Source organism: Pipistrellus kuhlii, unplaced genomic scaffold (assembly GCF_014108245.1).
Source record: "Pipistrellus kuhlii isolate mPipKuh1 unplaced genomic scaffold, mPipKuh1.p scaffold_m20_p_3, whole genome shotgun sequence".
Taxonomy (NCBI): domain Eukaryota; kingdom Metazoa; phylum Chordata; class Mammalia; order Chiroptera; family Vespertilionidae; genus Pipistrellus; species Pipistrellus kuhlii.
The window spans coordinates 38,844,976-38,872,369 of record NW_023425529.1 but is presented as its reverse complement, the minus strand read 5'-3'; the positions used below and the strand labels follow the sequence as shown (position 1 = coordinate 38,872,369).

Below are 27,394 nucleotides of genomic sequence, written 5' to 3'. Positions count from 1 at the left end.
ACTGTAGCTGTTTGTCCAGTTGGAAAACGAAACCTCCAAGCACATAGCCCTTCTTTACCAGAGTGTGGCAGGCATTCCTACTTTCTGAAACTCTCCCTCCTTTCTTTTTCATGACACCATTCTCTTGGTTCCTATCTTCCAATCCGGACTGCTTGTTTTCAGGCTCCTCCTCAGCTTCTCTTTCTTTTATCCCCTAATGTTGGTTTCCCCCAGCATTCGTCTCAACTCGTTTCTCTTCTGACTACATGATTCTCCCTGAAAGATTTCATAAATAAGCAGATGTTCATATTCAATAAAAAACCTGCTTCTGGTTTTATAAGTCCCCATCTAGATAAATGAGCGTCTGCTCAGTCACTAAACTAGAAACCTGGAAGTGATCCTACATCCTTTCCTTAGCCTCTGCAACTGAGGTTTCTCAACCACCGTACTAATGACATTTAAGGCTGGATAATTCTTTGCAGTGGGAGCAGTCCTGTGCAGTATAAATGTTTAGCAGCATCGCTGGCTTGTAGCTGCTAGAACCTAGTAGCCAAGTCCTCCATCTCCATCAAACTGTGATAACCAACTCTATCTCCAGACATTGCCAAATGTCCCCTGGGGAGGGAGGAAGTCACCCCCAATGGAGAACTTCACCCTTCAGTCCTATAGATTCAACCATTGCAATATTTATCCCCTCTAATCCATTTTCTTTCCATTAATTTTATTAAATTCCACACCATTTTTTGTGTCTGGATTTCTCCAATTGATTCCTGTCTGGCTGCGGCAAGTTGGCTGACCCAACAGTTAACTCCTGACTCAAATCTTCACTGTCTTCCTTCTGCTAAAGAAAAGTGAAATACTTGTTTTTCAGCCTCCCTTGCAGGGTCAGGTGGCACCATTTTGCATGGCAAATCAGGTGAAGAGGGTGACAGTTGAACTTAAAGGTTCCAAGGCTTTGGAATTATCCAGCCTTGGATGGTATCTCTGTCTCGTCATTCTGAAAGTTGTGTAGCTTTAGGAAAGTTATTTAAATTCTCTGTGCTTTGTCAGTAACACTGGCATAATAACATTACTGACCTTATAGGATTATTGTGAAGATTAAAGAGTTAATATTTATGAAGTGCTTAGTACTATACCTGGCAGACCATAAACACTGGATAAATGGTGGCTATGAATGGGAATGGCAGTGATGGGATAATACCTCTTTTCCTTGCTAATCACAAAGGTGACTATTACACATCCTATCATAGACCACTGATCACTCTGGAAGGCACAGTTTAGGGGAGATTGCCTCTTGAAGTTTTCTCACACTGTTCCTTCCACATTTATAAGCCCCTTTTCAGGTGTTACTTGTTTTTCTCCCTCACGTGGCTCTGAATGTCTGCCTACAAGGCAAGGACCAGATCTTTCTACTCTCTATATCTTCCCAGATCACAAGTGCTCGCTATACTCAGTAAAGGTCTATTGATTAAATCAATAAGTGAATTAACATGATTAATTCACTTATTGATTTAAGTGATTTAAGTGGGAGGGCCTTGCAAACAACATCCCTCCCACTTAGCAGCACATGCAGAGGGTGGATCTTTCAAAAGCTTTGGATATAACTAAGGCCAATAAAACACGTATCAGCCAGGTGAGTTTTTAAAAGGAAATTTATCTTTGGCCTCACAACTCTAGCTAACTTTTAAGTAAATTGAAGCTATGGACCCAATTATTCTTAGGGTAAAGAGAAAAGTTATGTGGGTGACTCCAAACATTCCAGATAGATTTTAAATGGGGGACATTTGCAATCCTGACAATAAAAATCTTCTTCTTAATAAATTTGTCTAAATTTGCACAGGAGAGTGGCAATGGAAAGTGCCAGTTTTAACACTCAGTTGACAGAGACACTTTCCAAAATTAAGAGCTCTAAAGGTTGAAAAGTCAAACACTTTTCCAATCTGTCCAGTCTCTATTTAGCAGGCAGTTAATAATGGAAATATAATCATAAGATGACCAGATTGTCCCGATTTCTAACAATTTTTCCCATGTCCCGGGGTGTTTTAATAAAGTCTCGATTTTTGGAAAGAATCTTTTCAATCTTTCCAAAAATCGGGACTTTTTTAAAACACCTCGGGACATGGGAAAAATTGTTAGAAATCGAGGTTGTAACTCTAATCATCAGTAATTCAGTGCTCCCATGCATGTCTCTCTGTGGAGGAGAACCCAACCATGTTTGCTTAGGAGAATTTGGTGGTGGCTTTTCTTCCCAGGTTTTGGACCCAACCATCTACCATTTGCCACTTAACCAATTCCAACTAAGATCCTGTTCTTTAGATCAAGATTTGTTAGATCATCTCTTCTGGAGTGATTCCAAAATCAATTTTTTTTTTTTAAATGGAGGAACATTTTTATATTGCTAAGTACTTAAAAATATTCTGTATTTTTGAGTGCTTGGGTAGGATCTCTCTTGGAAGAGTCCTTCATGTAAGCATACTCCATCCCAATTATTCCTGAGCTGGCTCCTATGGGGCTGAAGGCAGAGATGAAACTACCTCACATCCACAGACAATTCATTCTGTAAGCCCAGGGACACCTGTGTGATAGAACTGGAGCAGGGCACACAGGGTGGAAGGCTCCGATGCCTTTAGGGCCTGGCAGGCATGGTCAAGGGGTAAACAGGTTAAGGCCATTCATGTGTAAGAAAATGACCAGAGGAGTGTGAGAGGAGCAGCGGTGAAAGCACTTGAATTCAATTTGTAAAAAAAAACGCTAAGGTTCTTTTGGTTTTTGTTTTCCCCCCCACCATTTAGCATGGCCAACTGACCAATTTAATTATCTGCCTTCTTTTCCCAGATTCTTTGCAATGACAGTAAAGAAATAAAAAAAAAATAAAAAAAGGCAAGAAGCTATGAAGAAATCCTAAGAAGACACTGCCAGAGAACAATTTTAAGGCAAAGCTAGGAAAAACAACAGAAAGTAGAAGAAAGTAACTGAGTTCCAGTGGAGGAAGTTACCACCTTTGGAAGGTAGGGGTTGGGTGTGTAAACAATGAATGGTGGAAACCACCAGTATTTCCCTTCCCCACAGCCAGGACTCTGTGTGGCCTCAGCCTTCAAAGTGCCCCCTGTGAAACTTAACCGGAGAGGCCGCAGCTATAAGAGAATATTGGCACAGCTCAGATGGCCATGAGGGTGACAGTGACTTGAAAACAGCTGTTGGGTCTCAGTATAAACTCTAAAATCAAAGGTCCCTCCCTCTCTATCCCAATCCAGATCAATCAATCAAATCATTAAAAAGTAATGAAATGAAATACTGGCAACTGAGAAATTTCTTATACGGTCTCTTAAAAAAGTTATTTCCTTTACCCTTGTCAACCAATGGTCCTTGGTGCCAATTCAACACCAACTTACTCCCCAGTTTGAGGTGTGACAAAGAAGGAAACTTAATTCAATGCACACAACGCAACTGTGATACATACAGCACAGCTCTCAGAACAGCACTGCTTTGGAACAGTTCAATAGCGTTACAGCTCAGCCATGAAGCAGCATGGCTGTAAAACAGAAGGCTGTGCAGGCCTCGGGGTGAGGTCCCCCTCCAGCTACACAGCTCCCCTCGGCTCTGGCCAGACATCTTTGGCATTTCAGCTCCAGCCAGTGGAAAGTAATTCTTAGTGGAAAGGGAAAACAGACTCCTCAAGCCACAGGAGAGCTGACTTAGACAGATGCCCCCACCCCTGGTTCCTGATTGGTCTGTCTTCATGCAAAAGAGGTTTCCAAATCTTCTCAATTTGATTGGTCCAAAAGGCACTCTCCTGATTAGTCAGAATGGAGCCATTCTAATTGATCAGTGAAAATGCTGGGTGGGAACATAGCTGCACAGCTCTGATTGGACAGGGCATGCCTCAGTTTTATTGGTTGAAATACATTCCCAGGAACTCCTTTCTAAGGGTTGGCTCTGGTAGCAAGAACCCATTGCAGGCAGTGCTGACTTGCCCCTAATATAGGGGTGTCGAACTCAATCAGAGAAGGGGCCAAAATCTAAAATCCAGCCTAAATCACGGGCCGAATGGTTTACTGAACAGTCATAAACTGTCATTGTGATGGAAACGCAGCAGAGTGCAGTGATGACAGCGCGGTGTGGGCCACATTGCAAGGCCTGGCGGGACGGATTTGGCCCACGGGCCTTGTGTTTGACACATGTGCAGGGTGTGATTTTGGTGAGAGGCTCCTGTTTAGAATTGGCTGCTAAACTATTTTTGTTTTGTGTGTGTATATATATATATATATATATATATATATATATATATATATATATAATTTGATTTTTTATAGAGAGGAAGAGAGAGGGATAGAGAGTTAGAAACATCAATGAGAGAGAGTCATCGATCAGCCGCCTCCTGCACATCTCCTACTGGGGATTGCCCGCAACCAACGTACATGCCCTTGACGGGAATTGAACTCGGGACCCTTCAGTCCACAGGCCTACGCTCTATCCACTGAGCCAAACTGGTTTCAGCTTATTTTATATTTTTTAAAAATAAGCTAGACAACCAATGGACATAAAACTCTGGGGAGGGAGGGTATGTATGGGAGGAAGGGGGGCAAAAAAATCAATAAAATATATATTTTTAAAAATAAGCTAGAGCTCATCTAAGTTACTGAGAGTCCTTCTTAGTAGATGATTCTCCACCCCCCCCTCCCCCTCAGGGTTCACACCTTAAAACAAGGAGGGGCCACATTTAATATGCAAACAACCCACTCTTTAAAGGTAACTTTTCAAATGTGCTGCCACAGCAGTCTCAGCAACACTTGTGACTTGGAAAACTACTGCCCTTCTAGACACTGACAGCTCCGTGTGCTTTCCCGGGATGCCCCTTGGTTCCTGAAGTGGCATCACTGGAGAGCTAGAAGTCGCCCAACAGGTGGCACACGGATCCGCCACAGACCACAGGGGCTCCTTGCCGGCGCGCCCCAGGAGCTATTCCGGCTCCCAGAGCAGGGCCTCAGAGGGGGCCAAGCGCGCCCCGTCCACGCCGCCTCCACGCCCACCTCCTCCCAGCTAGCCGCCCCCGCCCCTCGCCAGAGCTCGGACTCTGGGGGCTGCCCTTATTGTTGGCCGCGTCTGTCACTTTGTGGGCCGGGTGACGTGAATGGATGAGCTGGACACACCTTCCAGCTTTCTTAAAAAAAAAAAAAAAAAAATCCCGTCCGGATCCCCATAGAAAGCGGGAGGGACGCGCCCGCCCCCCCCCCCCCCCAAACGTGGCCCCCCTCCGCGCCCCTGGAGCCCACACCGAGGGCCAGGAAAACGCACAGCCTCCCCCTCCCACGCTCACTCCTCCCCTCCTTTAAAGAAACGCCCGATCCAAATAAATAATACCGTCCCAAGTCCACCGCGTCCTCGGCGGCCTCTCCTCCTGCCTGCCTTCCCCGGGGTGCGCGAGCCGCAGGCGGGCGTGCGGCCGGCCCGGGGCGCCACCATGCTCCCCAGCGCCCTGGCGGCCCCCGCCGGCGCCTACTGGGACGTGGTGGCCTCCTCCGCGCTGCTCCACTGGCCCGCCGCGCCCGGCTTCGGCAGCCTGGGCAAGAGCTTCCTCATCGAGAACTTGCTGCGGGCCGGGGGCGCCCCGCCGCCGCCGGGGCTGCAGCCGCCCCCGCCCCACGGCCCCGGGGCCGCGCTGGCCACGGCCACGGCCACCGCCACGGCCACCGCCACGGCGGGCGCGCAGGTCCGGCCGCTGCCCGCCAGCCCGGTGCCCCTGAAGCTGTGCCCGGCGGCCGAGCCCGCCAGCCCCGGCGGCGGCGGGGCGCCCTATGGCACGCGGTGGGCGTTTCAGGTGCTCAGCCCCCCTGCGGACGGCGCCAGGCTGCCGGGCCGGGCCCCCGGGGACCGAGACGGCACCTTCCACCCTCCCGCCCCAGGTGAGTGCGGCGCCGGGGGGCCCGGGCCCGGCGGGGCGCAAAGCGCGAAGGGCGCTGCGATCCCCTGTGCGCCCGAACCCGCTCTGGCCCGGAACCTCCTAGCATCTCCCCTAGGGAACATCTCCCCTAGAACATCTCCCCTAGCCACTTTGGGGGTGATTGGAGGTAAGGAGAGGAACCACCACGCATTGTGATTCTTACCCCCTCCCTCCTCATCCCACGCCACCAGCTTCCACTCCCTCCTCTTCTTTCTGCAGCTTGTCGGGCTACCCGGACTTTCGGGCCTTTGGGAGAAACCCTGAAGGCACCCCGGGGTTAGCCCTGGGTCGCCGGGCTCCAGTTTCACGGGGATTCCCTAAGTTCAGTTAAGTTTTTGCCCGCCCGCTTCTTTCCTGGAGGCCGAGAAGACGCTCGCTGGAAGGTTCCTGGATGCGAGCGCTTCGCGTGGTGCGCGCTTTCGGGGGCATTTGCCACTTACATTGGTGGGACACTTTGGGGGCCTGCAAGAGCCTTAGCAAAGATCTGGGGAAGGAGCGTTGGGCAGAGTTTAGCTTTGACTCACTTTTAGTGAGGAAGTCAGGTCGACTTTTTCTTCGTGCTGAGTTTGAAACAATGAATTGGCACCTGGAGTAGGAAGTTCACCGATAAATGAAATCTTGCCAAAAGAAGGGCATTTTGGGTTTGTCTTTATTCCCGCATGAAACGTTAAGTGGTGTGAGTAGGAAGAAGGTGGACAATTTAGTCAACTATTTGCTAAAGCGTATGGAGGGGCTGCCGAAATTGGCAGTATAAGAGGGGAAAGCCTTTTTGAGACTCAGAAGCTGAATTAATTTTTTTTTTTGTCTCTGTCCTTAGACGATCTTAACTCATTCTTTTAATCCCTGTGGGTTTGTCCAGAATGACTAATAGATGCTTTTTCGGCAGATTGCATCGTCCCAGTAAACTGCCAGATCAAATTGATCGCTAATGACTTTATAGACATTAACTTGTTTAGAACCTGCCCTGGTCTTCCAGTTTGAAATGGTTGCTAAAGATCTCATTCACATCGTGTAAAAACCTAAATTCTAGGAGGCCTTTTTGCACTTTGGGAGAGAAACAAGTATAGTTAAGGCAAAGTTTATAAGCCTTGGAAATTTGGGTCACTTTGTTCTTTTTGAAGTAGTAGGAAAATTAGAAACATATAAAACATGTTCAGGTAGGCAAAGTCAGTAAATAATGTCTCATAAAAAGAGCATTTTCAAGAAAATGTAATAATTGCATAACTTTTGGTGGTTTGGCATTATGTTCATAAAAGTTATTTTCCAAGGACCTTTATATTGCTCCTGATGATGATTTGCTACTCAGCAATGGAAAAGTACTTAATTTTAACCTTTGTAGATTTTATAGATTAAATTTAAATAGACCAAATGCTAATCAAATGCAGGTATGTCAATAACTCTGAAAAATAGCTTTATATGCCCTTTTTGTTTCATTCAAAATATTGCAATTTATTGGGAAAAGGGTTTCCTAGCTACATTCTTTCAATTTTCAAGAACATATTCATTCTTGTATGCTTTTAAAAGTGTCAAAATGCAAAAATAATTTTTGGAATAATTAAGAGCATAAGAATTTATATTTTCCTTTGAAGTATTCTAATGTAGTTTAAGCATATCTTTTTTCCTAATATTTTATCTAGTTCTCATTGAAGATTTTATGTTCTCTGAGGTTAATTTTCATTTGAACAAGTAATCTTTTATTTCCAAAAATTATTCTTGTAAAAAGTGCATTTAATTTTTGAAACTAGAAAAAATATCTCAAGAAGAAAGTTAAAGCCCTGTAAATTTGTGCCCACAAATGTGTTGCTTAAAAGGAGCATTTGTGTTCATTTATTTTCATAATTTGACAAAGGATATAGGTCTTTCTGTCTTTCTTTCTTTCTTTCTTTCTTTCTTTCTTTCTTTCTTTCTTTCTTTCTTTCTTTCTTTTAACATTGTCCAGTTTTATTTAAATGACAGATTCTGGCCTTATCAAATATTATAGGAATTATTTTATACTGTGTAGGATTATGGAGTCACAATGAGCACCAACAGTGTTACTTTGCACCTGAAAATTAGATGAGGATGAAAGTGATTATGTTCTGTAGAGAGTAGAGAGCACATAGAAAAACTACTGTTTTCAGAAAGAACAGTCTTTCTGAAGGCAGTGAGTTACCAGTTTTGATCCATTAGCCACTAACTTAGGAGTGGATTGCAAAATGCGATTTTTAATCATTTCAGCATATTGACTACTCATTTTTTCCTCAACCTTAATTTGTGGAGTTACCCATCTGAATGTTGAATAAGAAAACCAAGTTCTTTTTAAATGCATTGGTGAAATGCAATACTGTTTACCTATGGGATACATTTCTGCTTCATTATTTTTGTTACCCACTATTAATCATACCATCTATTTCATTCATTCAGCAAATACTGTCTTCCATGTGTCAGGCTCGTTCTAGGCATTGGGATAATCAGTGAACAAAACAGGTAACTGTCTGCCCTGTGAAGCTTTTACTCCATGTTCTTACTGCTTTATGGTTCACCAAGCATTTTTTTTTTTAATTGTTAGCTGCTTTAATCCTCACAAGAAGCCAATTATTTTTCTAGAATGATTACTTCACTTCCTAGTATTGTTTTGGTCTGAAGTATCAATTTAAACATCTGTGAACATGTGAAAAAAAAATTTCCCCAAACCTTCACATTCCCTAGATTAGTCTTTCACTGAACATGAGAAGCTAATGAGGGATAATGAGATAAGCAATTACATGTATCACAATAATAAATCAGTTGTGATTTTATATCTGAGCCTATAAAAGGAATGGGGTTAGGCTAAACAGTAATGCTGATTTATTTACAGTCATGGACAAAGGTGTAGCTGTCAGTGCCTTGTCTAAAAATTTGCAAGCCTGAGTATTTAGTGCAAGAGAAGGAATACGTAATAGCTATATGTTGCCAAGTTGTTCATATAGAGTAGTTTAAAAACTTTAAAAATCAAAGGACAGTCCTCAAGAGTTGAGAAGAACATATTTAGTACACTAGTAGGTAGCGAGAAGGGTCACCTCCAGGGGTTGGATCTGGGGAAAAACAAAAAAGTTTTGGATCTGTTATAGTTCATTAATGGACGCCAGGAGGGTTTGCAAGAAAATCCTAATTATCAGAAATTTATTAATGTTATTATTTGGTGAATCTTGTGCTAGACGAAAATATTCATCTTTTGCATATAAAAGATAGACTTGACATGTAAAAAGCTGAAAGATTTAAATTTATTTTGGTTATTCCACCAGCTATCTTCAAAAGAGAAAAAGTGGCCTTGCTTTTTAATAACATTTGTTATTTTAAGCATTTTAGAAAATGTTTGACATAAGATAATTCCTTAAATATAATTTATTCATTATTAAGCCTACTTCTTATGCTGTATATAAAAGAATTAAAAAGCAAATGTTTATTCTGGATAGGTGAACTGAACGGTTCTTTCCTTTTTTTCCCCCCCAAGCAATTTTGTTAAGTAAATTGTACTGTATCGTACAGAAATGGAGACAGGTGCCTAGTTTTTTTGTCTGGCGCCATTAGGATTGTTTCTTACTTGTGTTACTTAATGTGCACTCTAGTTTTTCCATACCCCCCCCCTCTCAGTTACTATTTATTAATCCTTGATTCTGTCTTAAACCTATGTTTTGTACTCCAGTTGGTAGTTATTCCACTTTCACTGAGATACATTGCAAGTGTGAAATGAAATAGCTTCTCTTACAGCTTAGGCTCTTGGGGAAGGAAGAAGATGGATTTGTGCTCCAAGTGGAGGTTCCAGTTCAAAGGAAAACTTATGATCTGATTATTTGAAGCAGAGCATGTCCCTTTTTTTTTTTTGTTAACATTGTTGTGCTATAGATTTGTTTTGACAAACTAAAATCATAGCATCGTGAATGTTGATAATGCTGACTTACGACAAATGCTCAGGTTACCATTCCAACCATTTTTTGTTGGAATTTGTAGATAATATTGAACTGTTTCTTACTACATCTGAATATTTCTGTAATCTGATTAACATATATTTGGAGTTATATTAACATATTAATAGTTTCTACATGGATTATGAAGTAAACTCCTTCAGGTTCAAGCAGGAGTTCTTACAGTGAAGAGAATCAGCATGGTTAATAATCCCTTTATGTCTGGTCCTGATTGAGTAAGCCACAGCCCTTACAGAATAATGTCTAAGTTGAAACTACAGCAGGGTAATTTATGAGCATTTAATTTGCCTCTGACTTTAGCACCTAGCCCTTTCCCAACCCCTAATCTATGCTTCTCTACCTCACCTGAACAACAAGGGATCTCAGTTTGTTCACATGTTTTGAAGCTACTGAGGTTTAATAATAAAACAGGAGTTTAATAATAAAACAGGAGTGAATCCAGAAGGCAAGTTTAAGAATGGTTTCAATGCCTAGAAAATTGCATATAAAATTATGCAGAAATAAATTTAGGATTCAGAGAGTTAAAGGTGACATGCAGGAGGCCAAAGGATGCCATATGTTGTGGTCAATTTATTGTAAAAGGCTTTGTCAGCAGTGATTTTATCTACATTTGTTTGCTGTAAATAAAGCTCAGATGTTGAAAGCAGAACTGTCTGTTGGACTCTGTTAAATTCCTTTATGTGCGTGTCACCTCCTTCCTGTTCTTGTTCCCAAGAAAAAGTTCTCTTTTTGCTCCAAGAAGACAGGTTATCGCTAGGTTTGCTGCTGAATAGTGATAGAAATGGTAGCAACTTGAAAGTAAGAGGGTAACATAGGTGTGTTCATATAATGCTTTGAGATTCTTTGCTATGAAAGTTTTAATAGAAGTGAAGGTTATCTTTAAAATACATAAGCAAATGTGCCCTATGTTAGGGTGAGAGGGGTGTAAATATTCATTAGCTCTCTATTCAACCTACTTTCCACCACCTGTTTCTGTTGTTGATATAGTCCATAATTTTGGAATCCTTCTTATTGTGTCTTTTGAGGGGATTTGATTTGTAGCTCTTAATACAGTATTTGTCCACTTAATCTTGGATTAACAGATTCTCAAAGATTTTCTTAATTAATAGCGATTTTTTTGTAGTGAATGTACACAATTTTTAAATCAGTAAATAATATCATATTTTTAATCATATACACCTGAAATTTGTCAGGAATAAAAAGACAACTTGTACAAAGAAACAATATGATTTTTATCTAGGACTACTAGTACTTGTTAGCATCCCTATTTAAGACTTCATTAGATCATACTTCTGTTTTATACTCTCTTAGTGAAAAAAATTGGATTTTTGCCTTAATGTATAATATGCTTACCAGACCCTTGTATATTTTATTCCAAAATATTTTATTTTACTATCAGTAATGTTTTCACTTTTAATGAAATCTCTCCCTTGCATTCTTTTTAGCCTCCAGTCAATACTTGATTTGGCAATGCTGAACGGTTCATCACTTCACTGATTTTATTCTTAATAGCATTATTCATTTTGTCAACCAGCTATTATTATAGTTGGGAATATTTCAGGGGCACATTTTTTTTTTTGTGAGTTATGTGAACAGTAAACTTATGGTATTAAAATTCTCTCTGAAGTCAAAGATCAAAAGACTTCTATAAGTTTTTAGACTTTTGTTTCAGAAACAAAGCATCCATGAAAGGGAAAGAAAGAAATATTTAAGTCTTTTTCTATATGTTGCTCAATATTGAATTGCCTTCTTGTTTATAAATATTCTAAACATGAAATAAATGTTTCACTTACTTTTTACATGTTCAGGCACAGTGCGATAGCAAAATTAATTTTGTTAAAGCTGGTTCTTTAAAACGTTAAGTCTCTGACATTTTCTTTTTAATCCTCATCTAAGGATATGCTTCCACTGATTGTGAAAGAGGAAGGGCGAAGGAGAGAGAGAGGGAAAATAACAACATTGATTGGCTGCCTCCATACATGCCCTGACCAGGGATCGAACCCCAAGCCAGCGTATGTGCTCTGATTGGGGATCAAACCCATGATCCTTTGGTACACAGGATGATGCTCCAACCAACTGAGCCATACCAGTCAGGGCTAATCTCTGGCACTTTAGATACAGATATGTGAAGGAGTTAGTAAGCTATTCTTTGAGTGAAGATCATGACTGCTGGCAAGATTTCTAATAGACTAACCTCAAGCTGGATTGAGTTTAGGTGTGTTGAACCAATTCTACAGTTATATTGGATGTGAAGCCAAAAAACAGTCTGATTCTTCAAAGCAGGAATGATAACTCCTATTTGCCTATATACTTTCTATAGGTGCTTTTGCATTACACATTGATCGTTGCAACAAACACTGTATGGCCTGCAGAGCCTAATGTATTTGCTATCTGATCCTTTATGGTAAAAGTTTGCCAGTACTTTCTCTAAAGCATAATGGCAAATTTCAACATCTATATGTTTTCTAAGCTGGTTTTAGCAGCACTTCTTTAATCTTATAGCCTAGATTCACATCTAAGGTCTTTATATCACTGATGATACAATCCCAAGCAATTCATGTAATCTCCTTGAACCTCTGCTTCTTCATTTTAAAATGAGAACTGATGTTAGGGTTAACATTTGACTTTCAAATACACATACAAAAAATTACACATATCAAAAGCCCATATATAACATGCAGGGGAAGATGTGGAAGACTCCTTCCCATCATTTCACCATCAGTACAACATTGGTAAAGGGTATTGCTGTGCAAGAAACAATCTCCAAACTTAGAGGTTTAAAGGAACAATTATCATTTTCTCCCTCATTTTTGTGGGTTGGGCTCAGCTGGATGGTTCTCCTTCTGATTCTCATTGCAGTCAGATGTCAGCTGGGGCTGCAGTCATTTAAAGGTTCCACTAGCTGGATGTCTGAGGTGGCTGCTCATGTGGCTGACAGAGGTGCTGGCTGTTAACGTAGTGCTCACCTGGGGCTGTTCCAACACCCACACTCAGACTTTCCCAGTGTGTTAAGATTCTTCTAGCATGGCGCCTGGATTCTGAAAGCGAGATTTATGAGAGCACATTTCAAGAAACCCAGGCTCTAACTCAAGGCTTCTTATCACAGCCTTAGAAGTTGACTGTCACTTCTCTTATATCCCTTGGCCAGGCAAGGCAGCAAGACCACCTCCAATATAAGAGAATGGGAAATAGTCCCCACCTCTCAGTGGGAGGAGTGCCAAATGATGTGTGGCCCTTTAAGACCTGCTACAGGGTGAAATCAGGATAACCACTTTTAAACACAATTCCTGCTGGGACTGGGATAGCTGGGAGCTCAAGGAGTCTTCATGAAGGCTTTTAGAGTTTTGAGAGCTACAGAACTATTCTGTTATGGTATTCTCTTCAGTGACATCAACTTTATAATAAAAAGAACAAAGGATTTTTTTCAAAGTTAGTGCATTTATTGATCTTTAGAGAGAGAGGAAGTGAGAGGGATAGAGAGATAGAAACATTGATGGGAGAGAAGCATCATTAATAGGCTGCCTTCTGCACCCCTCCTACTGGGGATTAAGCCCTCAACACCAATATGTGCCCTGACCAGGAATCGAACCATTGACTTCTTGGTTCATGGCTCATGCTCAACCACCGAGCCATGCCAGCCTGGCAAGCTCATTTTTTTTCAAGAGGTCTTATGGAGATTCCTTGCAGGGAGAGCAGCAGAGGTAGTGACTATCTTGGATTACTGCAACGAGCTAGGGCTTCACAGGTTGAGGCGATCCAGACCCAACCCAACTGTTGGTGTAAGGATATAGGAGAAGATGGTAGTGGGCATGCTATTGCCTATTGCTACAGCAAATTGTTAGGGCAGTGGGGTCCTCCCATTTAGTTCCTCCTTATTCCACCACATGCATTCACTACTGCCAGGTGAAATTTTCTAAAATACAGCTTTCATCATATTACCAAGCTTCCCACAAAAACTTAATCATCCCCATCTAACTTCCAGATCAAATAAAAATATTTAATCTGTTCTTGAAGGCCTTACTTCCAACATCTGCATTTAGCTCCTCCAACCACATTGCTTAATGTTCATGCCTTAACCTGCCCCATGTGGCACCACTATCCTTGCCCTCTTTCCTCTTATCCTTACCATATTTCCTTCCTGGAATTCATTCTTTTTTTTCTTTTGCTATTCTAAATACCTTCCAAATCAAGGTCCAGATTAAGAGTTTTTTTTCTCTGCTTAAAGCCTTCTTTGACAAAGCCTTTCTAACAATATTCTTTTCTTTTTTTAAAAAAACTTGTGCTGTATTTCAGTGGCAGTCTGGACCATGCTGCTTTTTATATGTTCTCTTTCTCTCTCTTTTTTGGAATTGATCTCATACTATGTAATAATGGTAGGAGTAAAGGCATTGTTTTGTGTTCTTTCCAGGGGTCTCATCCTGGCTAAATATTATAATCATTATGCAGCTTTTGAAAAAATGCTGTTCTAGGGGTCCACTCCTGGCCAGCTTGACTTAATCCAATTGGTCTGGGGCGTGGGTATCTGTGTCTTTGGAAAGTGCTCCAGATTCTAACGTGTATCAGGGTTGAAAACCACTGGTTAGGAAAGCACATAGTATGAATTTTTTTAGATCTCATCTTCTTGGTGAATGCCTCATAGTTGACAAAACAACATTAAATTTGGAGAAATGTAAATGTTATTTACTTGACCAGTGGATTTAAAATCTGTAAGGTAAAGAACCTTAAACAATAGAAATTCTTCCAGGGAGGGAAACTATCCACCTTTTTAGTCCCAATACACAGTGAATTACATGGCACTTGATAGATTTGCAATAAACATTATTTGCACGGAATTAAAAGTCTGAATCAAACAAGTAGACATTGCATGCGATTTAACTTCTCATGACCTTTGTGTTTCTATTTCTGAAATACTCGAGGGGGAAAATGCTGATTTCTGTTGTTTTCTGATAAGCAGAAAGGTCAAGGATGAATTTAAGTAACTTGCTTTTTCTTGCGGTTAAAGGCAAGTTTGCATTTAATCATAAATGAATTATTTACAGGTTGTGTGATAAAATAAATAACACATCATTGGGTAACTGATATTTCTTAGGTCTTACTATTCAAGACAGATGGTTGCCATTCATCAGCCTCAATTTTGGATTCATTTTGCTCCAGATAGACTGTTCAGTTATGTATTATTTTTAGGTCAGAAGTTTAGATTTTTTTCATTCCTAGCGCCTATGTACCCAGTACTTGAAGGAGGTCATTAAAATCTTTTGAAATTATTTAATTCCCTATTCTTTCCCGGAGGTATTTTTGACCCTTTGGTTGCCTTAGACATCTCAGGACCTTTGCACACTTTTCCTCATCCTTTTTAAAATGTCTGCCCAAATGATTGCAGTGGGCTCCTGAAATTTATTTGAAGGTTTTATTAGTGGTCTTTAGAATGCTTTCTTTGAAATGTCAGCTCAAGTCAGTATCACGGTTTGCTTTGACAATAAAAAGAATGGTGTTTCACCCCCATGTAGATACCTGTTGTTCTTCATCAGAAAAGAAGAATGAAAATTACAAAAACAATTTATTGCTTGCTTTCTAGTCAACTGGATTTTGAAAATAATTTCTCTGTAGCTAGGATTATAACCCTTAGTGGCTGTGGGATATTTAGATCACAGAACCATCTAGTTGGTTAAGTTAAAAAACAAACAGGCCAGTTTATCATTAAGTTGACTCTAAGTCCCCATCTTAATTGAACATTCAAAATCATTGCTAGAGATTTGGATTCTTTGTCTTCAGAAAGGTCAGAATATCTAATTAAGAAGAGAAAAGTTCATGAAGTTTTCTGTGAACAAGTGGTTTAGTCACTTGGCTTTAGACAATTTAGTTCCAACATTTTTAAGTCATTTGTTTGTATATAACAGTTTCCTAGAGTTAGATTTGTTGGCAGTATCCTGAAAATTTGGAATATCCTGAAGTGATGCACCAAGAGAACCTAATACCATGCTGTAGGACCTGACCGCGTGCATCCTTTCCATGGGAAAAGCCACGTGTTTTCCTCATAGGGTGAGCTTGGGACATGTGTCTGTTTCCTGGGCCCCAGTTCTAACTGAGTAACTGACAGTCGCTGTGCATGAAATCATTATCCTTCATGGCTAATAGCTAAATATTATGCTAAAATATGAATGTTTCTATTGTACTTAAAAAAAAATTGCCGAGAACAGCCAGCATTACATTCCAGATACAGGTCCATTTGAGGTTGAATATTAATGAATTCATGAGATAGAAAGTATCAAATTCTTAGCCAGTTCAGTACCTATCAAATGGTAGGTACTCCTTAAATATTATCATAAATAGTGTTCAGTAAGCCTATGATGAATTTTCCTAACATGATAAATGATACAGTGACTGCATCTAGAAGGCATTGATGGACTTCGAGATGCATATCATCCAGGATGAAATTGCTTTGTTTTCTGCCCTTTTCAGAGCATCTTCAAAGCAGTTCCTAATGGCTTACAAAGTTTTAACACATCTGTCAACTTGTCACTTGGTTTTTATCACGCTTGAGTTTCTTAATTTTGCTCATTGCTTTAAAAAATATGTGACTTGCGACTATTTTAAATTATAATATATATTTTCCAATGCATTGCATTACTTTAAATGGTTATTTCCTAACACCATTCAACATGCCTGCAATGGCATGCTTGGCTGGATTGGCAATGTCAAAGTCAGAGCATGTACAAAAAATGGAGCACTTAATTGGAATTTCACAGTGATTTCCGAGTAAACCAGCTTAAACAAGGTGTATTAATGCATCGAAATCAGGAATTGACTAATCTCCTGTGTAAATATTTCTGTTAAAGAGGTTATTTAAAATGGTGAAGAAATTCTTCACAATAGGACTTTAAGCCTGCTTATGTAACAGGTGGTTCCTAAGCCACTAGCATTGTCACTGTAGAGAGCACGTCATGTCGATGACAGCTTTACCTTACCAAGAGGGTAATATATTGCAATGTAACAGACTGCTCAATTACAACTCTTTTTCTGGCCAAATTTAGATCTCAGAATTTCATTGATCACAAATGAATTTAATTGATCATTTGTCTGAAATTTACCATTCATTTTTTTACCCTTTATTTTTCCAGTGTTAGGGCTCTAGGGTTAGCCTGAGAAAGATGTTGGCTAGAATAATATAATTTGTAATTTGTACATATCCCGCATCATTATTTCAGTGGTATCAATAGTACTTACTTTATATCCAGCAAAAATATCTTTATGTATTTCTAGCTGTCATGATAAATGTTAATTGTGTATATACATCTAAGTGCAACGTTGCTGAATCTTTTCCTTTTATCTCAGTTTTTTTAAGTGGCAAATAACACAATAGCGGCAACTTAATTATCTATAGAATGTTTACTTTGGAGATGGAATAACTTAGCTAACTGACAAAATAACTTAGCTAACTGAAATGCTTGAAAATAAACACAATGAGGCAAGTTTTTATGCACAGAATATATTTCTGCTTTTCTAAGTACTTCATATATTCATAGAAACTCTGCCTAAATAATGTCATGCTCTTGTAATATAATTTAAGATGTTAAATTTAAATGAAATGATGTATCATTACTACGATGGTGTTATCAATATTAGAACGTTTTTGTTTTGTTGTGTTGTGTTTTTTTGTTTTGTTAATCCTCATTTGAAGATATTTTTTCCATTCCTTTTCAGAGGTAGTTGGAGGGAGAGAGGGGGAAGGTGGGGAGAAAGAGAAAAAATTATTATTATTTAGAGAGACACATCGACTGGTTGCCTCTTGCACGTGCCCTGACTGGGGATGGGGGATGAACCAGCAATCCAGGTATGTGTCCTTAACTGGGAATTGAAGCTGAGACCCTGTGGTGTGCAGATTCTCTAACCACTGAGCACTGAGTACACTGGCCAGGGCTGAACAACTTTTTTTTTTTTTTTTTTTTTTTTTTTTTTTTTTTTTTCTCGGAGATCCGTGTCCCGGCGCTTGAGGATAGAACCGGCGGACTGGACACCGCCGGCACCGAAGACATGACGCCGAGGGGGCCGGAGCCCTCTCCCTCTGCCTCCGTACATTACGGGGACCGGGACCGCACGCCCGAACCCCGCCAAGAAAAGGAGGGTCAACTTTTGATAATAATGAAATTTAAAGATCCTTCCTGCTGTGGCTCAGTAAGCATGTCCTTAAGTGAGGATTACACTTTTTTTTTTTTTTTTAAGTTTTATTGAATTTTTTGCACACCCAAAATAGGTATTTTTTTTTTTTTTTTTAGGTATTTGTTATACTTTGCATAGTTGTCATATTTTCAAAACAACATTAAGACATTTTCTTATTTGAAAATCCAGATTTTGAAAAATAAAAATATCAATATTGACTGATTTCCATTATATTATTGAAAAAATCTGAATTTGTGATTAAGTTGCAAGACTTAAATTCTGAGACTAAAATTTTTACTGGGAAAGAGACTTATTCTGATACTAGTGGCCCAGTATACGAATTCATGCACATGGAAAGGAAATTAATTAGAAGAAATATTTTAATATCACTATTTGCCTTTTCTCTATAATAGAAGTGTCAACCAAATTCACAATCGACAATGATAGATCAAAGTGTTTGGCACCAGCAAGAGCTTTATATGTATTGTGCATGTGCGAGTCAACTTAGCCTTTTATAAATATAGAATAACTTTGCTTAATTAGAACTGCTTTCTGATGTAGCTCAACTTTTTCCAGCCCAGAGAAGCACCCCAAAGTCTCTCTCAGGTAATTATCAGTAACACAGCAGTAAATATCAACATAAAGCAGATTATTATTGTAGATCACACAGGGAGAACAAAGGGTAAAATATTTAACTACAGCAGTGTTTGACTTTATTCTGCACAGTGGGAAAATCTTAATTCATTTTCAAGGACCAGCATTTCTTACTTCTTTTCAGTCAGGTCAAGTTTCTAAGCTTTCTAAATCTCCATTTTCCAGCTAATAAAAATAAAATAGGATTCCACCAAGTCTCCTATCTACCTACTCTAAGATTTTTGTGAGGATCAAATAAGATGAGGCATGGGAAATGCTTCACAGACATTTGGTTAAAGTGTAAAATGTTAGCACCTGGCTATAAAGCAAGTAGGGTTCCTGGGCTTAAGAAACTCCAAGGAGGCTAGTCATTAGGGAAAGGAAGCTGGGGTTGTTATGTGACATTATTAACCAGTTCCCACAGTAATGGTTTTTGGGCTGGGCTGAGTTGTGGGCCACATTTTGCAGTGTTGGTTGCGATTTGGTGGGCTGTTGCTCCAAATGGGTGGTGGCAGGGTCTGTGTCCCACTTAGGAGAAGCCAAATGTTGCTTTGTTTGTGCCAGGTTTATGGGGCTGTTTATCTATAAAATGGCTAGTGTGCGTCATGGCAGCTCCTGCGTTGAGTGTCTGCCCCCGGTGGTCAGTGTGCATAATAGCAACTGGTCAGATGTTTGGACACTTAGCATATTAGTGTCTTCAAAGGCATTGGCTAAAATAAACACATACTCATCAATTAATTAAAATACAAGTCTGAAATTTCTGTGTTCTTAAAGGAAGACATATATTTGTATCAAAATAATTTTTACTATAATTGAGAAAAGAGATGCCTGTGGAGAGTGGCTACAGTGTTTGGACAGGTTCAAGCCTTGGACTAATGAGAGGGCAAGATCCTCTCATGGCAAAGCCACATGCAGGTCCCAGCTTGGAGGGCAAAATCCTCCCAGCACAATTATAGCCGAAGGGTATGGTTATAAGCTTGACCTTATGGTCCGAACCCATGGTCCCAGGTGGCTGAGTGATGTTACTGCAGGAGGTACAGCAAGTGCTGCCAAAACAAAGCTTGATAGAGTTCTCAGGTGCATGTAAATAAATAGATTTGAAACTCATGAGAACATTGTAAACATCTTGACTGTGCCTTTTCTTTGCCTCATGGGATCTGACTATAAAATGACAGGCTGGGGCACTGTCTCTCCATCTGAGAACAGTGTCCTACCGGGCCCCGACTGCATTCTTTTGTTTGTCTTCTTAATCCTTCACCACCCCTCCTCAGGTTCACCACTGGCTGTGATGGATGTGGTTAGGTGCCATTGGGTATGAAGGGAGAGTAAAATCATTATTTTGAAGTCATTTGTTAAATTTCAAGGTCATCTGTTATAGAAGATATTGTATTTCAGGTAGTGTCAGGGGAACAGGATGCAGTTAATTCCTGATACTCATTCTTTTTTTTTTTTTTTTTTTTTTTTTTTTTTTTTAAGGCCCCAACATCCTATTGTCCATGTCCATTGGTTTTGCTAATGTGAATGCATACAAGTCCTTTGGTTGATTTTTTACATCCCCTTCTCTGCCTTCTCCTGCCTCCTCTCTGAGGTTGGACAGTCCATTTGGTGCTTCTCTGCCTTTGGATCCATTTTTGTTCATCAGTCTATGTTATTCATCATATTCCACAAATGAGTGAGATCGTGTGATATTTATATTTCTCCAACTGGCTTATTTCGCTTAGCATAATGCTCTTCAGGTCCATCTATGCTGTTGCAAACGGTAAAAGTTCCTTCTTTTTTACATCAGTGTAGTATTCCATTGTGTAGATGTACCACAGTTTATTGTTTTGTACCACAGTTTTTTAATCCACTCATCTGCTGATGGGCACTTAGGCTATTTCCAAATCTTAGCTATTTGTAAATTGTGCTGCTGTGAACATAGGGGTGCATCTGATCCTCATTCTTTATGTAAGATGATAGAAAGTTTCCTATTTCTTAGATTTGCAAATCATTTATTCACTTGATGAAAATGTATTGACTATTTAGAGTATGCCAGGCATTCTGCTGGGTGTGCCCTAGTAAAAGAAAATTGTCCACCTTCAGGAAATCTCATACATATTTACATTTATACTAAAGCCTATTTCATATTTAAGGTACTTAACCAAAAGCTAGCATATAATAAGTGCTCAGCAAAAAATAGCTATTAATGTTTTATGATATCCTTTATAGGTATTTTTCATCTACTGAGAAACAGAATTTAAAATTTCTTTATTTATAAGTATAATGACAACTTACTCATGTATATGTATTGAATATATTAGGAACAACATAGTTTAATAAAATGAGCAGAACATTAATATGGCAACTCCCTATACTATAAACATGAATGCTTTCAAGTTAACTAGATTTCTCTTGTGATTAAACGTTATTACTCTTCTCAAAAACTTTTAAACATGAAAAAGCAATCAGGAAAAAAAACCACTTTTTTGTTGTTGTGGAATTGCTCAGACTCTATAATTTATTATTTATAAATTAACTATTATAAACTTTGAATCCAACTACATATTTCATAGAACCTTCTGAAATTAAGTTACAGTAGTATAATCTCTTTTAAAAATTAAACTCAAAATTCATATTGTTTCTTGGCAAGTATTATATCTACTAGTAGAGCTGTGCTATTCAATATGATAGCCACTAGCCAAATGAGCCTACTTAACCCTAATATAGTTTAGTGAAGACTTCCCAGGCATACTCGCTGCATTTCCAGTGCTCAGTCGCCCTCTGTGACAAGTGCATATTGGACAGTGATGCTACAGGCCATTTCCATCACCACAGAGAGTTCTCTTGGATGGTATTGCTCTAGAATCTTTTAAGTAGGGGATATTTGCTGCCTGATATATACTGCTTACAATCATGACTACACAGAAATAAACTGTTACTTTTGGTTTTGACCACTGCAGTCTTTTCACCACATCTTCCAAATCTTGACTAAATTAGTTGGCAGGGTCTTTGACAGATAAGGGCTACTTTAAATTCAGTAAGAGGAATAACTAAGTAAAAGCTCGGGAAATGAAGGGCTTTTACTCAGTGACTTTTGGGAAACTGGACTTTTGAATTTTGTCTAAAAGAAATGGCTAATGAGCGATATCCATGCTTTCTCTGCAGCGCCTTCCAAGCCTTTTTTCCTGACTGCCCCGCCGTTCTACTCAGCGTGCTGCGGTGGGTCCTGTCGGCGCCCCGCATCCCCCACTGTTTTTCCAAGTAAGTTTTTATGCCTCATCAGCAATGCCTCAGTTATTCTGTAAACCGAAGCAGCAGGATTTAATGTGCTCTGGAAAACCAATTGGTAATGCAATGGCAAGGAGCTAATTCCTCACTAAAAATCACAGCGATCCCATTCAGGAGGCTCCCGGAGATTTATCAAACCTCAGCACACTGAGCAATTGTGAGCAGTTTCTAACGGCATTGAAACCCAGGGCTGACACTCCGAGGAGAGGGACTTGTTTTCCATTTGATATAAAAGATCTCAGAGGAACCAGTTTGGCTCATTCTGAAATGTGTAGCAATACCCATTTAAAGAGGGGAAAAAAGGAAGGCTAAGAAACTGTGCTGTGCAAAATTCCCATTCAGCTTGAAATGTGGCACAGAAAGTCACTGGGTGTCCATAGAAAATAATTTGAAATCGTTAAGATTGTAAAAAAGAAATAAATTCCTCCTCTTCGTAATCTTGAAGAAAACCAACCAGCCTCCTGGGACATACTTGCAAGAGAACTTGTCTCCAAACATCACAGAATTTCAATCAATTTCAGGGGTGGGACGAGAATGCCAGCTTTCACACACACACACACACACACACACACACACACACACACACACACATACACACGCAAAGGAAAAACGACTCGCTGAAAGTCCATCAAGTTCACCTTGGTTTTAGATTGCTAGCTAAACTAGGTGGCAATCTGGAGGTAGAGAATTCGAGTTTATGACAGAGAAGTCCCGCGGAGGAGTGCATGTATGTCAGCTGCCCGAGATAAACCTTTACGCAGGTTAACCACTCTGTGGGGTGAAAAGTGACATAAGAGTTGAGTCAGGCCCAAGTCAGAGCTCCATCGTGGTTGAATTCAGATCCCCACCACCACTCTGCGTGTGTTTTATGAATGTTTCAGCAGAGCCCTTGCTCCACAGAATGATTGCTGACAAGTGAGGCAGCAAATCCTGGCCGTTTAATGAGCTGCAAGCTTCTGAGCAGCCCTTTAGGGGGCCGACACTTTCCCACAGAGCACTTCACACGGCGGGGACCCAGCCACAATGGGCGACAGACCCGTGACCAATCGTCACTTTCACTTGACTCATCCACACGCGACCTCACCACGATTTTTCACTGTGCGGATGAACTTTAGGAGCCATTTCACATGGAAAAGGCTCGGGCAAGGGTCAGTTGCCCTTTTGTATGGTCACAAAGCCAGGCTCTGTGGGTCAGTCTTTTCTCCTGTCTCGCATTCCAAGTGAATTTCTGGACACCATTTAAGGCGCTTGACTGGAAAAATAAAGCAGTGAATGGAACTGACTTTTATAGACTCATTCTAGCTCATCTTCCCATATCCCCCTGTCCACCTGAAAGGGGATTTAGTGGATGAGCTGAGTGCAGGCAGGGCTCGCTGAATACATAGGGCCCATTATCCTCTGTGGGGATTGTTTATGAACCAGGACTGATACACTACTATTTTGGAAGTGACCTATTAATTGTCCATTTAGCTAGAGTGTATTGATTCCAATAGGAAAATAGAAACCATGACTAAACCTTTTACTCGCTCCTTCAAGGTGGTCTCCCGTGAAGCCAATTGAAAGCTGTTGTGCAAATTAAGGAGACATTTATCACCATATATCTGAGTATCAGGAAAAGACCATAGGAGCAGAGACTCAAAACCCAAAGAGCTGATACCCTAGCGCAGTGGCATCTCTGTGGAATTAAATCTTTGGTGTTGTTTTCCCGGGCAAGAGATTAAAAAAAGGTCCCCTACCTAGTTTCAGTTACTAGCCTCTGGCCATGGGGTTTCAGTGAGTGGAAATGGACAGAAAAATCCTGTGCCACAGGTGGACATTCGTGTATGTGTCCATGGATGTTTGCTTTCATTCTTGAGGAGCATTTTTATTAATAAGAGTCTTTAAATCATGAAAGTGCTCTTGTGCCCAGGCCTGTTTAATGAATAGAGCAGGCAAAAACGGTTCTAAAGACGGTTCCTAGATCACTTCATCTTCTCAGTGGCTTGAACATTTACTTCAAGCGAGTTTCATTTTCTTCCATCGGCTTCTCAGCGCTCCTCACTTTATGCGTTTGGTGTAACGGTTGTAGATTGTGTCGATCTCTGGAGGCTCATCAGCCTCTTGTTTATCTTTTTGTTACTTAATAAAGCAGCTGAGATTGAGGATAGAGAATCCTGCACTGAGTTTGTTTTTATTTCTAAAGTTGCATTTTAAAGCAGTTCAGAGATGCCTTGAGTGTTTTTAAATAACATTTGGTGTCTCATTAATTATAAATCTGAAACGAACTCCTTGTTTTCTTGCTTGTAATGTTCATTGTATTGGCAGCAAATAATAATGAAATGGTGGGTTTATGTCCTCAATAAAGACTTTTACATAAATAACCATGATGCCAAGGAGCAGTTAATAAGGCTTATGTCTGCACAGCAATCATTTTTATTTAAGGCATTTACTAGGTCCCTCCCCCCCTCCACCACTTTTTTCCCTCTTTTTAATAATAAGAACGCTTTTTATGCCCAAGCATTTAAATTTTTTCCATTGTTCCAAAGGAGGAAAACGAACTGTCCAAATAATCTCATATTATGTTTCAGGTTGGACAGCCAAAATGAAGGTTTATCCTAAAATGTTTAGTAAGCAATGAAATCAGCAGCCCTCATTACCGTTTCACAGTATTAACTTCCCTGTTTCCCAAAGTGTAGGATCAGATCAACATGCCCATAACTAGCAAGTTGAAATATCATTGTGACTCTTTTAACATGACTCGGTTGTTTGTAGCTGATTTGGTTTTTCTTGTTAACTTTTAGATTTATGATCAGCTCGCAGCAATGTGGAAACAATCATTCATCCAGTGCCCTTCCCACATACAATAAATAGTTTAATAGGCTATTTAAGCACAACCCTTACAGTGGGGGAAAATTAAAAGGCAGCAGTAAAAGCTCTCCCTGCCCTCAAAGCGGTATAAGGAAAATCTTTGATATTACATCCATAAGGTTCTTTTCAAAATAACACATTTCTCAGCTAAAAGGAAATGGAAAGTTTGGGAAATTAGGCAGAGAATGACCTTCAGAAAAACTACTTGAAAAAAAAAAGTTCAGGGAGTCTTAATTAGGTTGGATAGCTAATTGAATTCATCAGATAATCATTTCGTTTTGTCTTTGAATACCCAACTTGAACTTGATCTTTTGAGGATTTTTTGCCTTAAAAGACTAAGTTTCAATGTGGAGCGGCAGTGTAAAAATATGCGCAGGGAAATACTCTGGGACGAGCTGCTCTGCCTTTTTATTGGGAGATGATCTTCAATGTCTCCCTTTGCCATCATTTTACTTCCTTTCCTTCTTTGTTAAAACTTAAAAGAACATAATACACTCTACAGGTTTGAATTCAGGACTTTGTGGAAGGCAGAGGGGAAGGGACATTGCTCTTATTGCACATGAAGATAGGTCTGTGAGTGCTGCTGTCAAAGAGGTTAATGCTCTGGTTAGTATTCTTTTTTTTTTCTTTCTTAATCCTCATCTGAGGAGAGCAGAAGGCAGAGAGAGAGGGAGAGATAGAGATAGAGAGAGAGAGAGAGAGAGAGAGAGAGAGAGAGAGAGAGAGAGACAGACAGACATTGGTGCAAGAAAGAACATCTACCAGCTGCCTCCTTTATGTACTCTGACCAGGGAATCCAACCCACAACCTAGATACGGGCCCAGATGAGGAATCAAACCACAAGCTTTTGGTGTAGGAGACCACGCTTCAACCAACTGGGCCACCTGACCAGGCTCTGGTTAGTATTCTTGCCACCTGACTTGACTGTGCTCAAAGCTGGAGCTGCGGTGGAAACTGACAAGACATGTGGACGTCCATTCAAGGCTGCATAAAAATCTCTTTTGTAAAGATTTCTCTTCAGCACTCCGATATCTTCAGAGGGATGCAGCATTGTGTTCAAACAGAGAAGTAAGCCTAATTATTTTTGCTGAGAGCACAATTGAGTTTGTGCAATAAGTCGAATGTAGGTTTTGACTTCTCGGTAGTGAGGGGAGGGGTGCTCCATAGATAAATGACACTCAGTCAACCAAGAAGAATGTTTAAAGGAGACAGAGACTCAAAGACAATAGATTTTCCAAGTTGATGGCTCTATTTAGTGTTTCTACAGAGGCAGTGAGAGTATATGAGTAATGTTCCTGAAATGGAGTTCTCTTCTTCCTAAATGTTCATAAGTACTGGGGGGGGGGGGGGGGGGGGGGGCGGGTGGGAGAGGTCAGGGATGCGGGGGGAAACTAGTTAGTAGTATAGCATGCTTGTTCCTGACCTTGTCTATAGTCGTTGCCTGAACATAATATCTAACAGGGCAGTAAATAAAAGTCCTGATTTTAGATTTCCCCAACTAATGCACAAACACAGAACAGGGGAGGAGATAAATGGGCGAATAGAACAAAGTAGGGGAGGGTTGTACCTACAGCTCAGTATGTGTCTACAGAATGGTGTGGGGATGTTGGATTGTGCTTTTGGAAGTAGACTGTCCAAAACAAAGGGAGAAAATAGTCCTGTTGGACTCTGTAATGGTCACATTGCCTACACCTATTCAGCTCTACAGGTCCACGTTAAAAGGCACATGGAACAGATTTGCATATAAAAACCAGGTCAAGAGGTAGTCAGCAACTAAAATGGTGAAGGAGATATGTGCCTGGTCAGGAATTTTTTTTAAGCAATTGACTTTGTTTGGCCTGGAGAAGAGAAATAATTGGAAGAACATGAGGTTATCTTTAAGTTAGATATCGGTATTTATTACAGATCTAAAGGAAAGATTTGGGGCCAAGTGAGTAGAGTTCATTAAATTGAATTTGGGTTGAATATAAGGGAACAATTTTTAGAAAATCAAAGTGTGTGATAATGAAGTTTTATTATATAGCATTCCCAAATACTAGGTATATAGAGATTGGAAGATAACTTCCAGTTTAAATAGGGTGGGCTAGGAAAATGCTGTATCTTTTCTCTCCAGACATCAAATCCACTTGAATTACATAAAATGCACACGCACACTCCACAGTTGAAAATAAGAAGGGCCAGGAAGATCTTCATAGGAGAGAAAATGAGGAAACCCTGATAGATAGGCGACAGGAGCTACAACTGTTTGAGTGCTGTTGCAAACAAAGATGAGTCCACAGAGAGGCACTACAACACTCTGGAGGAAAGAGACATGTAGACTCCTGGTTCAAAATAACTTACATTTGAAGATATGGTTAATGGGCCATAGGCATCCTAGCTGCCCTGGGGGAGAGGCCTGCATTCAATGAATGACCTGTCTCTTGGAGCCCTGAGAAGCTGCTATTGAACCTGTAAAAAGGATGAAGGGATGTGCTTCTGAAAGGTTGGTTGGTAATCTCTGACCAGCTATCCTGAAATACACACACACACACACACACACACACACACACACACACACACACTTAATCCTCACTGGAGACGTTTTTTCTATTGATTTTTAGAGAGAGTGGAAGTGAGGAAGGAGGGA

General features: G+C 40.3%; 1 protein-coding gene and 1 non-coding gene across 2 annotated transcripts in view; one reads left to right on the top strand and one right to left on the bottom strand.

Annotated features, from left to right (window-relative positions):
- The first annotated feature begins 5,258 nt into the window (after positions 1 to 5,258).
- The window catches only part of DBX2 (developing brain homeobox 2), a 38,514-nt gene continuing 16,378 nt past the window's right edge, over positions 5,259 to 27,394 (top strand). Inside the window, exons 1-2 of the mRNA XM_036458179.2 lie at positions 5,259 to 5,882; positions 21,799 to 21,894. Coding sequence (XP_036314072.1) covers positions 5,441 to 5,882; positions 21,799 to 21,894 — 538 coding nt within the window. The 5' untranslated portion in view covers positions 5,259 to 5,440. The remainder of the gene's footprint in view (positions 5,883 to 21,798; positions 21,895 to 27,394) is intronic.
- On the bottom strand, positions 17,838 to 17,986 carry LOC118731038. Its single transcript, XR_004991740.1, has one exon. It is a non-coding gene; the product is annotated as a small nucleolar RNA SNORA57 (small nucleolar RNA).